The 12,392-nt window shown below is 40.8% G+C and overlaps 1 protein-coding gene and 1 long non-coding RNA gene across 2 annotated transcripts; both read right to left on the bottom strand.

Moving 5' to 3' along the window:
- Window positions 1-2,468: 2,468 nt before the first annotated feature.
- On the bottom strand, window positions 2,469-2,845 carry LOC146967684 (uncharacterized). The gene is made up of 2 exons (XR_015034383.1): window positions 2,720-2,845; window positions 2,469-2,631 (listed from the first exon to the last, which is right to left on the bottom strand). It is a non-coding gene; the product is annotated as an uncharacterized LOC146967684 (long non-coding RNA).
- Window positions 2,846-4,102: 1,257 nt separating this feature from the next.
- On the bottom strand, window positions 4,103-11,521 carry nt5m (5',3'-nucleotidase, mitochondrial). Its single transcript, XM_085761361.1, has 5 exons — window positions 10,970-11,521; window positions 10,150-10,250; window positions 8,271-8,331; window positions 8,070-8,184; window positions 4,103-4,478 (listed from the first exon to the last, which is right to left on the bottom strand). The coding sequence occupies exons 1-5, from the start codon at window positions 11,294-11,296 to the stop codon at window positions 4,339-4,341; spliced, it is 744 nt and encodes a 247-aa protein (XP_085617487.1). The 5' UTR covers window positions 11,297-11,521; the 3' UTR covers window positions 4,103-4,338.
- Between the last annotated feature and the right edge of the window lie 871 nt (window positions 11,522-12,392).

The following is a 12,392-nucleotide window of genomic DNA, read 5'->3' as shown; positions in this document are numbered from 1 at the left end:
TTTCCCACAGTGGCCCATCCTCTTCCATACAACACTGATGAAAACAGCCGTCATAGGCAATTTAGGGATAAGAAGATCCTGGGGTCAAACCACCAACCTTGTGATCAGTGATTCTGCAAAACCCCTAATTATGCTCAATTGCATTGCGTTTTCAAAAATCTTGCTTTGTAAAGGATCTCAGGTGTATGACACAACGTCTTATTGTTTTCATTTTGTTTCCTATCATTTTATTTCCCATCTTACTGTAATGTACATTTCCTCTCTTAGTTTTAGTTCACCATTCCACTCTTATAATCACTGTCACTGCCCATTGCCGAGATGGCAGATCATCCTAGTTTTACTTTCACGCCCTCTTCTGTTTCAACTCTTTTATCCCATCTTTTCTTAATCTTATCTCCTTTCATTATACAACCCCCCTTTTTATTTATAATAATTAACTGCATCCTGCATTTTAATTTGACTCCTCCAGGTCTCAAATATGTTGTTGGGTTCTCGTACTGCCTTGTGTTGCTGTATTGCTTGGGTGGTCCATCTCCGTTGGTTTTATGGCATTTGTTTGTGACCTGTCTTCTGTGTTCTCTGTATTTTGTTTTTGTCAAACACTTTGTAAACTTATGTTTTTCAAGGTGCATTATAAATAAAGTTATTATTATTATTATTACACAACTGTCTACCACCACAGCATCCACATTCTTCATCACACAACTCATCATGTACAGCAGCAGGTGCACATCCACGCATAGGCTACTACAACTGGAAGCATGGGCACACATGTGCACCAGAAAACATGTCTGTTACCTCATAGCAGCAAGAAGAAGAATTCCAGTGTTGGCCAAACAATAGAAAAAAGCCAAATACGGAAAATGTTGCTTGTGACTGTTTGAATGTAATAGGACCGCCGATGGGAATAGATAAATACAGGACAAGAAATAAGTGTCCAGCTTGCTTTTCAGGTGTTTGTGCAATTGTTGCATTCGAGCTGCATGCAGACCTTGCATCATGTTGATCCATGTGACCACACAGTGGAGACTTTAGGACCGGCCTTTACTCTCTGCTTCACTCTGCGCAGAGCACAACATGTCCTTGATTTCCATTGAGCAGCACAGCAGAGCACAGTAGTGGAGAGCCGAGGTGAAGAAGAAGATGGTGACGCGGTGTTGTGTGAGCCAGACAAAACAATCTTTAACCTCCAGCCTCTCTCCTTCTACACTCCGGCCTGTTGATGAAACACTGTGGAGAAGGATTGCACAACACCGGCTGTGTAGTATAACACCACCTGCTGTGCACAACATGGACACGGAGAGTCTTTGTGTCGTGGTTCACATCAGGACTGACATTGTTAGTTAGACCTAGCCAGTAGCCACACTTTTGCATGGTGTAAAATAGTGAAAACAGAGTTTGTGTCATCGCTACTGTAATTTAAACTTTCATAATTCCCTACTGAACCTATTATCTCCATGTTGTGCAATGATCAACAGCACCTCACGCATGGGGGCATTCATTGACAAAACTGACATACAGCTGACACTCATGCAATGTTTGTGGAACAGCTGACTTGCCATTTGCTGCCAAGTGGCTTTGACAACAGTCAACAGCCATCAAGAGGGTGATCACATGGAACGGATCACTTCCTAAGATTGTTCCACAAACGCTTCCTGTACTCGAGAGAAGAAACTGACCTAGTTTACAAGTTAATGGTGGATGGAGGAAGGTAAACAAAGCAATTTTCTGCATCAAGTTCTTAATTTCCTCTTTGGGTTTCCTCTGCAATTTCCAGTTTCCAATTCCCCCTGTTTGATCTATGATTTGATAGGATGTATTGATGCATCTTCACTGTCAGCTCTTGACACTGCAGAACATTAACTCCTCATGACTGCAGGTGTCTATGATGGATACCCTCCTCCTCCGAAGACAGGAAGTCAGCTTTGATTTTCTTTGTGTTCCTTTTAGGAGATTTTCTATGAATTCATCATTTTCAAAACATACACTATTATTGCTATTATAATTATTAAATATATTTAAAGTTTCAAATGATAAAATAAACTTTAAAAAAATAGCATATATGCTTTTGCGGAATGGAAAGTTGTTTCTTTCTAAGCATATACAGTACAGTACATGATCCATTATATGATGATTAGAGCTGTTCTCAGACATTACGCCTACTCAGATGTAATAGCTTCTCACTTGGTGAAATTGTTAATGACACTCTTGATTTGGCTTTTATGAACATGTCTTAGTCTAACTCTGACAGAAGAATTGAAAATTTCAACTCTAAGAACCATGGTGGGTCCCATTAGAAAAGAGAATGCAACAAGTGACAGTATAGCAATTAAGAAAGAGTGACAGTGATGATAATAAAAAGGCTGATGTTATATCATAAGGGTGGAGAAATTTCCAAACCTTGTTAAAAAAAAAAATCTTTATGTGACTTCTTGCAGTGTGAGTCTACATGAAAGTATCAAGAAGACTAAAGAAAATGAGATGCACCTTTATTTGAACACCAAAACACATAGAGGATCATTTTGAGTACCTTGGTCCTCTCATTCTTCTCTGTATGTGTATTTAATTAGGTGGAACAAAACACAGCATAAAAAAACATCCCATGGACAGAGTTTGAATTTGCACATCACACTAGGCACGAGAACAAAAGCACTCAGCTCGATAAGTACATCTTCTATTACACATATTCAGGATCTGCTGCATTCTTCCTGCCAAGCACATTCACAGCAGAAAAAAAAAAAAATCAAAAGTGGCTGCACAGAAATAGCTGATATTCATTCTCATTCAGCCATGGTGTGCTTACAGTACTCCTCAAGTGACATGAAGCAGAACGATACACATCCTGACCTCAGGCTGAAGCTTAGCAGCCCTTAGCTGAAACAGACAGATGCTGTGGATTGAACTGTGTTACCGTTTCTCTCAATTTGTATTTTAAATTCACAAAAGACATGCTAAAACTGACAACAACAGATACTATGGTGTTGTAGAGGTACTCAGTAAGTCAAGTCTTTTTTAAATTCTATAACTTGGTTTGTATTTGATACAATTAGCTTATGTAAACCAGTTAAAAATAGAAAATATGAGGAAGAAAAAGACACAGATCAACACTGCTACTTTATACAGGTATAGTGAAGAGTGTGTGTTCTAACAGATGTGAGTGCTTGGTGGTTTTTGATATACTGTTTAGGTACCATTTTTCTCATTTTAACAAGTGAACTATTTAAGATATAACAAAAAAAATAAAAATAAAATACATTGTGCTCATCTGGCTGTGAACATAGAGCAAGTAAAAACAACATTTAATATCTAATAATATAAAATCATCTCTGTTTCAGTATTAGTCAATACTTAAATCAGAAAACTAGTATTATGTTCATTCTCTTTTTCATTAAACATCGTCTTTGCACCTATTAATATGTCTTTAATATTGAATACATATTTTTCAGTTACTCTCATTCTAATATATTCTACAAGAACGGTGGTTTTGGCAACATGCATATGTATGTGTGGAATTCTCAACATTTTTTTCCATCACTATCCCATTAATAAAGATGCATAGATTATTGTGAAACAGAGGAAACTGTTTTTTTCCCCTTAAAAACCAAAAAGCACCAGTACCCATATGAACTCTTCAAAACCTTTAGAGGTATTTCTGTATGTGTATATTTGCATTTCTGTCGTTGACAGTGTTGTGGTACACTCCCAAAAAACCAAACACGTAAAAATAACAAGACAACACAGTTACAGTGTTTGTTTGTAAGTACTGGTCACTTTCCTATGTGTATGTATTGCACATGCGTGCTGATGATGCCCACAGCTAGTGAAGACTATTTTTCTTTAATACTGTACATCTCAGTGTGTAGTGGTGAGGCTGGTTGTCGTGAGTCACCTGTGGTCCATTGACTCATGGGTGCAACATAGCTGAGAACTATTGATTAGTGAAGAAGACCTCAGATAAAACTGATATTTGAACGGAAACATTTGCATTAAGAGCCAAGATAAAACACAAAGGACACAGATGTGGTACCAGTGGGCAAGTTCACTCTGCTCCTTGGACTTGGAGTCATCTTCCTTTGTTTTCATGTCACAGTTTTGTGATTCAAAGAGGTGGAAATGTGTTTACCATGACTTCATACTCAGTCTCATAGCTCCCCCTTGTGGTCAAATGAGTTGATGTCATCTCTCGACACACTAACTGTGAGTATTTGCTTTGTGTAAAACATCAAACCTTTTGAGTACCTTTCTTTTTCACGTAACAAGTTTGGCAATACAGTTAACCCCCTGGAAGCCTCCATAGTCGCCCCGAGTAACTTGGCCCCTTTTGCGTGGACGAGTTCCTCACTTCCTCTTGCTGTCCAGGACGGCCCGCCAGTCGTCCGACCAGGACAGGAGCCGTCTCTGGGAGGGCTTGATGGCAAGGTGCTTGTTATGGCAGGCGGTGAACAGGATGTGCTCCCACGTCGGTTCGGGATCCACACCTGATCAGGACACACGTTATGTAACAACAACCACACGTATTAAACAGTGTTTGGCGCTGCTGCTCTGGACAGCCCAGCAATTACTGACATTGCACACATTACTCGATGCCATTTCATCATATTCTTCAGTAATGTTCTCATCCTGATCATCCCCATTGTAATCCATGGAGGTACTGCTACACTGATTGTTAAGCCTTTTAGACAAATTTCCGTTTTGTGACATTAAGTTGTACGAATCATATTTGACGGTGGAGCAGCAATATGTAAATGAGAACAGCATCAACACCCACGTAACATTATACAAACAGGATTATGAAGTCCTTGTCCTTTAAGATTATTCTTCGCTTTTCATTTCTATCTGCATGCTGTTCTTTTTTATGCTATTCTTAGAAATGTATTTACATTTTGATCATGTTATGTCACTTCCTTTTTGTCACAGAGTCAGGTTTAGTAAACCCCTGGCACAGCGGTTGTCCAGCCATAAACAGGCCTACTGAGGCTTGGATTGCTCCACATGTTAAAGCTGTGTGCTGGGCGCTATAATAATAGTTTGGTAAGAGGGCTGGTGTCTTTTTTTTTTCCCCTTTACAAACCACTACACACATGAAAAATAGTTGATTACAAGGTGTTTATCTGCTCTAACATAGGCTGCAAATGTTAGCATGTCTGGCGAACTAATTCACCAAAAACAATCCAAGGCTGATGAGCATGTGGGGTTATGGGTTAAAATTACCATCGCTCCATTATACATAAGCTTTGCCGTCTTTTATTTTCCATATCTGGGCAAATTATGTGACAAAATACCCCAGCCAACATTTTCAAAAATAGTGCACAACAGTTTCCAATTTTACATTACAGCCCTTAAAGGGGACATAACATGGAAATATCACTTTTTGAAGGCTCGTTAACATGGGTGTTTGTCTTGCCTTCCAGTCCCCAAAATGTGAGAACTGACAAAAATGTGCAGGCTCCCTAAGTTGAAATCCATGTGGTTTTATGAGCTGTTCCCTCAGTTGTCTGCCATTGATGTAACTAGGATTTGATTTTGCATAATACCACCTCTACCTGGGACCAGTAGAAGGGGTGGGGTGGGGCAAGCAGTGGTTCATTTGCATTTAAAGGGACAGGCACTGAAACCAGCCGTTCTGAACAGGGCTGTTTTGAGAGTATGAATAGAGCTTTGATCCTTGGGGTATTTTGACCAAAGCATGTCACAGACATGTCTTTAAGACACCTGGGAACTATTTTAATTTGTGGAAAGGGGGCATAATACATATGTCTCCTTTAAATTAGGATTAAAGCAGAAGTAAGCGATCTGGTCATTTTGGCTAATGCTGCGTTCCAGGCAGGCTTTTGAAACCGTAAATTACAGCTTCAAGTCACGACGTAAGACTTTGTAGCGTTCCAGGCAACCCACTCGTGTTTTTCCGACCTGTTTTACCTGTGAAAGTCACTATAACGGCCACTCGTAACTTCCGACCCGTGAACTCGTACCAGATCGAACTGGTACGACTTCACAGGTCGGAAAAACACGAGTTACGAGTTGCCTTGAACGCACCATAACGTCTTGTCAGCCGATGGAGTTAGCAACCCCCCGCCCTCGTCCCTACGTCACCACATTCAGGCGCATCCCTTGGCTGCACCAGACTGGCTCTGGCTGCACACACACCTTCAGGGTTTCCCGCAGCGCTTTCCTGTTAAGGCGGCCGCCTTAACAACAAAGAGCTGCCGCCTAAACTAACATCTTAAAAAAAAAAAAAATGTAGCGATATTCGCCGCCGCCGCCCCCCTCCCGTCGGACGATGGCCGCATCCTCTCACACACATACACACAACAGAGAAGCGCGCACGCATAACAGCAGCGCGTGTTGAAAGCGAAACTTTAATACGGCACGGCGCGTCCCCCCCCCCCCCGTCAACAGATCTCCGCGCTACCCCCCCCCCCCCCGTCGACAGGTCAGACACCACCTTAACTAACAAATTTTCTGGGGGAAACACTGACCTTCATGCCGTTCTCTCTCCTCATTGGATAAAACTTGTAGGATACGAGAAAAGTTTTCTCCTCGGCTCAGAGCAGAGTGACTGAGAGACCCGTGTTTCGGTCCAAACACTCTATGTAAGTGATTGCTGTCGGAAGATATACCTATTTAAAGGACAATTCCAGGCGAATTCAACTCGGGGGTGTATTTTCATATCATTTTAGGTCTAAAAGAATGAATCTGAAGATTTTCAGTTTAATTGCTCCTGTTTTGCGGTAGTTGCGTCTGTCCCTGCGTCGCCACGGCAGCAATGAATGGGAGTGGATGTAAGTTCCGCTGTTTAGGCTGTTTACATCCCTCAAAGCCGCAATTTTTTTCCACAGATGGCTACTCAAACATGCACCGAGAAGTTTATTTACTTCAAGCAAGCCGACATGTTTGTAAAACTAGATCTAATTCAAACTCGCGCGAGACCCAGTTGCCGTGCGCGGTGTGTTCAGGCGCAGTGGGAAAGCTCCCGTTTGTGTCATAAACACAGGAATATCAACTCTTTACTTGCTTCAAGGAAAAAAAACTTCTCGGCGCATCTTTGAGTAGCCATCTGACGCTGTCTGTGGAAAAAAATGTACACTTGAAGCAAGTCCAGAGTTGATATTCCTGTGTTCCTTGTTCCTTGTTATGACACAAGCGGTAGCTCCTACTGCGCCTGAATACACCAGCACTGCCACTTCGGGCTCGCGCGAGACTCCGGGAGACTTTGAATTAGATCGACTTTTACAAACATGTCGGCTTGCTTGAAGTAAATAAACTTCTCGGTGCATGTTTGAGTAGCCATCTGATGCTGTCTGTGGAAAAAAATTGCGGCTTTGAGGGCTGTGTAAACAGCCTAAACAGCGGAACTTACATCCACTCCCATTCATTGCTGCCGTGGCGATGCAGGGACAGACGCAACTACCGCAAAACAGGAGCAATTAAACTGAAAATCTTCAGATTCATTCTTTTAGACCTAAAATGATATGAAAATACACCCCCGAGTTGAATTCGCCTGGAATTGTCCTTTAAGACTTATATTAACACAAAAATATCGCTTACTTCTGCTTTAACTGATTCTAAACTGGCCCTGTGATAGACTGGCAATCTGTATAGACGGATGGATGGACAGTTCCTTTTTGACTTACTTTTTGCCTGAGAGATGTACTTTAGCATTAGTCTTTTAGTACAATATCATGTCTTTCACAGGATTGGAAACATTAAAACATCAGCCAGAGTTTTCAACTAACTCAAGACGCTGAGCTTAACTCAATTAACTAATGAGGGAAAGTTGATCCAATCTGCCCAGAAAAATGTATGTTTGCTGGCTATAAATATGAGGCTTGTTTGTCAACCTGTTTCTGAAGCTAAGAATTTAAGTTGTGAGTCTGCAAACGTCTCTGCTGTGTAGGAGACGACAGATAAAGGAATGGGAGTATTTGTATTTTCAATCAATATCAATCAATTTGTCGCATGAATCACTGATTCTGTTTACATGTCAGTTAGTAAGCATTGTCTTTCATGTGACAACATTAACAATGCACGTTCATATCCACACACATTAACATGTTTACGGTCCTCACCTAGAATGTCAGGCTTGTCGTCTATGAGGAGGTCACCGGAGACCACTGTCTTATCCCTGGTCAGGATGACCTGCTCCAAAAAGTCATGACCCAAATGCTTCTCCACCCAGGCATACTGGACACACACACAAAGCAGATGAGACTTCATTAGAAAAAGGAGACACACTTATCATTTTTCAAGAGAACTGGCAGAAGGCCTACCTTCTCATAGGGGCAGTGTTTGTAGTGCTTTATAGGGCTGGTACAAATAAAGACATCTGTGCTGCAAACAGAAAGAGAAACAACACGACTAGAGGAAACTTTGCAAACATAAAAACATGTTTATATTCCAGCTGCTGATACCTGACGGCCACACTCTCTGTTTATGTGTACGGATGAATATCTTATCGCAAAGGCACGTGAAAAATACGAGATTACACCATATGGTAGAATTCCCTGATGAGAAAAACAAGTTCATTCAGCCACCGTGACTAAAGACAGCCATTTCCAAGAGGAGAGGAAATGTAAACATAATGGTTTCATGGCCACACGATGCCTATTTTTAGATGTTATTCTTATGGGTCGTGCATTTGCAAAGATTCCATTCCAGCCTTCCTCATGTCGACTGAGACTACATGTGAATCATCAAATAAGTTGAATGAAGCTTCAAATATCCAGGGTTTTACCAATTTCAGATGAAGGTGCTCCTAAGACAGTGACAATACACTGGGACATAAACTCTCCATCACTGAGTCACTATCAGTGAGTCACTGTTGGTCATTATTATTAACACAGGAAATCCATATTGATACATTGATACAGAGCAGTGTTACATCATGTGCAGATAAAAACAAATATGATGGCATCTTTAGACAGGAAACACACCATTCAATATTAACTGGGCACAGCACTGGCCTGCCTTTATTAAATACTTTATAAAAGCCCAGAGAAAAAGTAGTTATATGTTTTTATCTAACATTTTATGTAACATTTTCCTGACAGATGGATGTCAGGGATTTTGATTTTTCATCTTTTCTTGAGTTTCTTGAGCATTGCAGCATTATATGTTGCTTTTTGAGATCTTCTTCACTTTTTCTTGATTCAACTGTTCTGGTCAGTGATCAGGCCTGGATGTGGATAGTGAAATTGAACTCAGCTTTCCAAGAAAGTTGGCCTAGTTAGTTCATGATTTAACAAGGGCCAGGTAGGTTTGGATAGCTTTTTTCTTAATAATAAATGAAATCATTAATTCAAAAACAGCATTATATATTATTTACTTGGGTTATCTTGTATATTTGTTTGATTATCTTAAATATACAAATGACAGATATGCAAAAAAAAAAAAAGAAAGAAATCAGGAAGGGAGCAAATACTTTTTCATAGCACTGTATATAGATAATATGCATATGCATCTACTAACAACCAAGGATGTGTAGGCATTGGCAACCAAAGAAAGGTTATAAAACATGATACCACACTATCGTGTTTGCTTGCGGGCATTTCCACAGTCTGGTTAAGACAGGCAGATGACATTGAAGCTGCAAAACTTGTTTTACTTGTGTGAAATGCATGAAACTGAACTGTGGGACAAGCACATAAAGAAAGTTATAGAGATGTGCAGGGCAAAGACATGATCATGTGAGAATATGTCAACCCAATAATGAGTAAAAATGTAATAAGGGAATTGAATAAATGGAATTTCTTTAATCAAATCACATTATGACTCATAAAATAAATGTCACATAAATTTCCGCCATGAGGTCCAAACATTTGACCCCATAGTGACACTGGACTTTAACCATGCAATCAAGAACCAGTGAATGAATCAGCATTGAAATTTGATGGTTTATTTCAATGATGTAATCATTAATTATACAGTTAAATGACAACTCCCTTTAATTACATGTGGTGTCAGGTGTTGCAGAGTTTCAGCTTCAGTCTTTGCAATACGCTTTGCAAACCACCAGATGTCACTGTGCTGCTTTGATTGAATTTGAATATTTAGAAAGAAGATGCCAAAGCTTCACAAAGTGTCATCTGCCCCTCTTTACTTGATATGTGCTTAACAATTGTGTAAAATGCTTGTATCTTCCACACATACTTATCCATCTTGGCCATCTCCTTGACTGCCTCCACTCCTCCTGGCAGCGGCTCCAGCTCCGTGAAGAAGTCTTTGGACTCCCAGATACTGATGGCTTTTTCCTGCAGTCAAAACACACACACACACACACACACACACACACACACACACACATGCATACAGCTTATCACTTATCAGTAAACACTGCTCTTTGCTTTATGCTTCGCATCCACGTGAGTGTCCATGTGCCCTGATAGAGGAATGTGAAAAAACTCCATTATTCAAGGTCAGTTAGTCAGAAACCTTCACAGTATCTGACCTATGACATAGACCTTGCACCTTTGGCCTTATTTACAATCTCTATGTCATGGCGATATGGCAAAACACATGATGACAATTTTCCTGCTGATCTGCCCTTGACAGAAGCAGGATCCCATAATACACATCGGTCCTTTTATAAATGCAGATTGATTTTCAGGCTTTCTGTTTCCTGGTCCACTGAATGAAAATTTAAAACAACTGCAATATCTAAAGGAGTACCATGGTGAAAATACAATCATGGAGCATCTAGGGGCTTATACACACATAGTTCTGCATATTTCAGTAAATCACAAACAAATCAAAGTGTAGGCTACAGCCACTAACATACAAGCCCATTGGACATTGTTTCTGTCTTATGGAAAAACACTGATTCACGTTGGTAATTATGACACTTCAATTTTAAAACCCTATGGAGTAGTAGGGATTCTGTTGTTAATCCTATCCTGGTTAAATTTAACTATTTGCCATGGTTCCCTGAATACATTGCACACACACACTATGCAGTATGCATGTCACTTACACACAGGTCACTCCTCAGCTGTCCATACTGCGTTGACACCCAAAACCCCCTCCTGTCATCCAGAGTGATGTAGGGGTCGTCCGGATACCTGGCCCGGTACTTCTTCAGGAAACCCCCCTCAAAGTCCGCCAGGACCCCGTCCATGTCAACCAGAACCCGCAGCCTGTTACCCGTGGGAGAGGAGGACGACATGTTGACGCAAATCCTCTTAAACGGATCACGGAGCAGAGTTGTTCCTCTTCCGAAGAGGCGTGTAGCGCCGCGCAGGATCATTGTTGTTGACTGTTGACTGAGCGGCTGCAGCAGCACTAGGGGACTATCTACCATAAAACCCGAGTGGAAACTGAGGATAAAGTTTTCCCAAACACTGCGGGCTGACAAAGTGTGTAGTTGTCAGCACTTAATACTAGTTGTGTCGTCTTTTTTTCTTTTTAAATCAAGTTTTGTTGAACTGCCAGTGGCTTAACTTTGTTGGGCGTATCTCTGCCTCTCACTCAGTCGCTGCTAACGGTCGGTGTGGCTATCTTTAGCTGACAGGCTAGCAGCATAGCAGCGGGCAGGTCAAATGTAACATGCCTCTACAGGGAACTGGGAGCTGTTTACATCGGCTGTCAGTGTGTGTCAACTGCCCGGCAGCCACCCCGCAGCCTCTCCCCCGAGCCCACGGCATCCCTGTGTCCAAAGACTGCCTGCGGGGGGGCAAACGAAACTGAAACGAGACGTGGACAAACTGGTACCACTGCACCAAGGTGAGGAGAGCTCCGCAGTGAGAACAAACTGTACGACAATCCTGCTCCAGGCAAAGATAGGTTTCCTTGAGGAGATGTCTCACTCGTCTCCAAACACTCACAGTTTGCACTTCCACTATGCTACAGATTTATTAACGTGTGGTGTGTAAATGCGTTTTTGTATTATGAAACGATTTCCAAATATTATAAATACACAATTTACTGTTTAATATTGCTACAGTCATTTGTTTAAATAAATGACTCATGTCCCCAAGATTCAACACTGGACATCCTACAGTGACGTTTTTGGAATCCACTGACTGCATGAAAAGTATCTGAAAATGTGTCAAAAAATAAATATTGTATCTGTATTTGTGTTTGAGTCTGTCATTTTTGGTCAACAACTAATTGATGAGCGATTAAAGAAATAGGCCTAGATGGGTGTATGAAATGTATCATGTTCATCAGTTCTCAACATAACAGTTGAATAGCTTGTGTATTTCATCTTCAAAAAAGGAAAAATAAACAATGATTACAGTTGCAGATAAGGTAATTACGTATTGCCGTATTTTTTCTTAAAAGATGTTCTGAAATCTTTGGTGTCCAGTTTACGTTCAGTGGATGCTTAAATATCAGTTCGGTAGGAGCTCTTACATCTTATACCATCTTTGTTCAAAACCCCGGTAATTATACGT

This window comes from Trachurus japonicus, chromosome 19, assembly GCF_045865225.1.
Source record: "Trachurus japonicus isolate A0001 chromosome 19, Traja_1.0".
In the NCBI taxonomy this organism is placed as follows: domain Eukaryota; kingdom Metazoa; phylum Chordata; class Actinopteri; order Carangiformes; family Carangidae; genus Trachurus; species Trachurus japonicus.
This window is presented reverse-complemented; position numbering and strand designations above follow the sequence as displayed.

Bases quoted from the DNA above. Each gene is read 5' to 3' on its own strand.
- nt5m (XM_085761361.1), bottom strand. From the start codon at position 11,296: ATGGTAGATAGTCCCCTAGTGCTGCTGCAGCCGCTCAGTCAACAGTCA. The intron at 10,251-10,969 runs GTAAGTGACATG...TTTTGACTGCAG, and splicing joins AGCTGAGGAGTGACCTGTGT to GAAAAAGCCATCAGTATCTG. The intron at 8,185-8,270 runs GTAGGCCTTCTG...GTGTGTGTCCAG, and splicing joins AACACTGCCCCTATGAGAAG to TATGCCTGGGTGGAGAAGCA.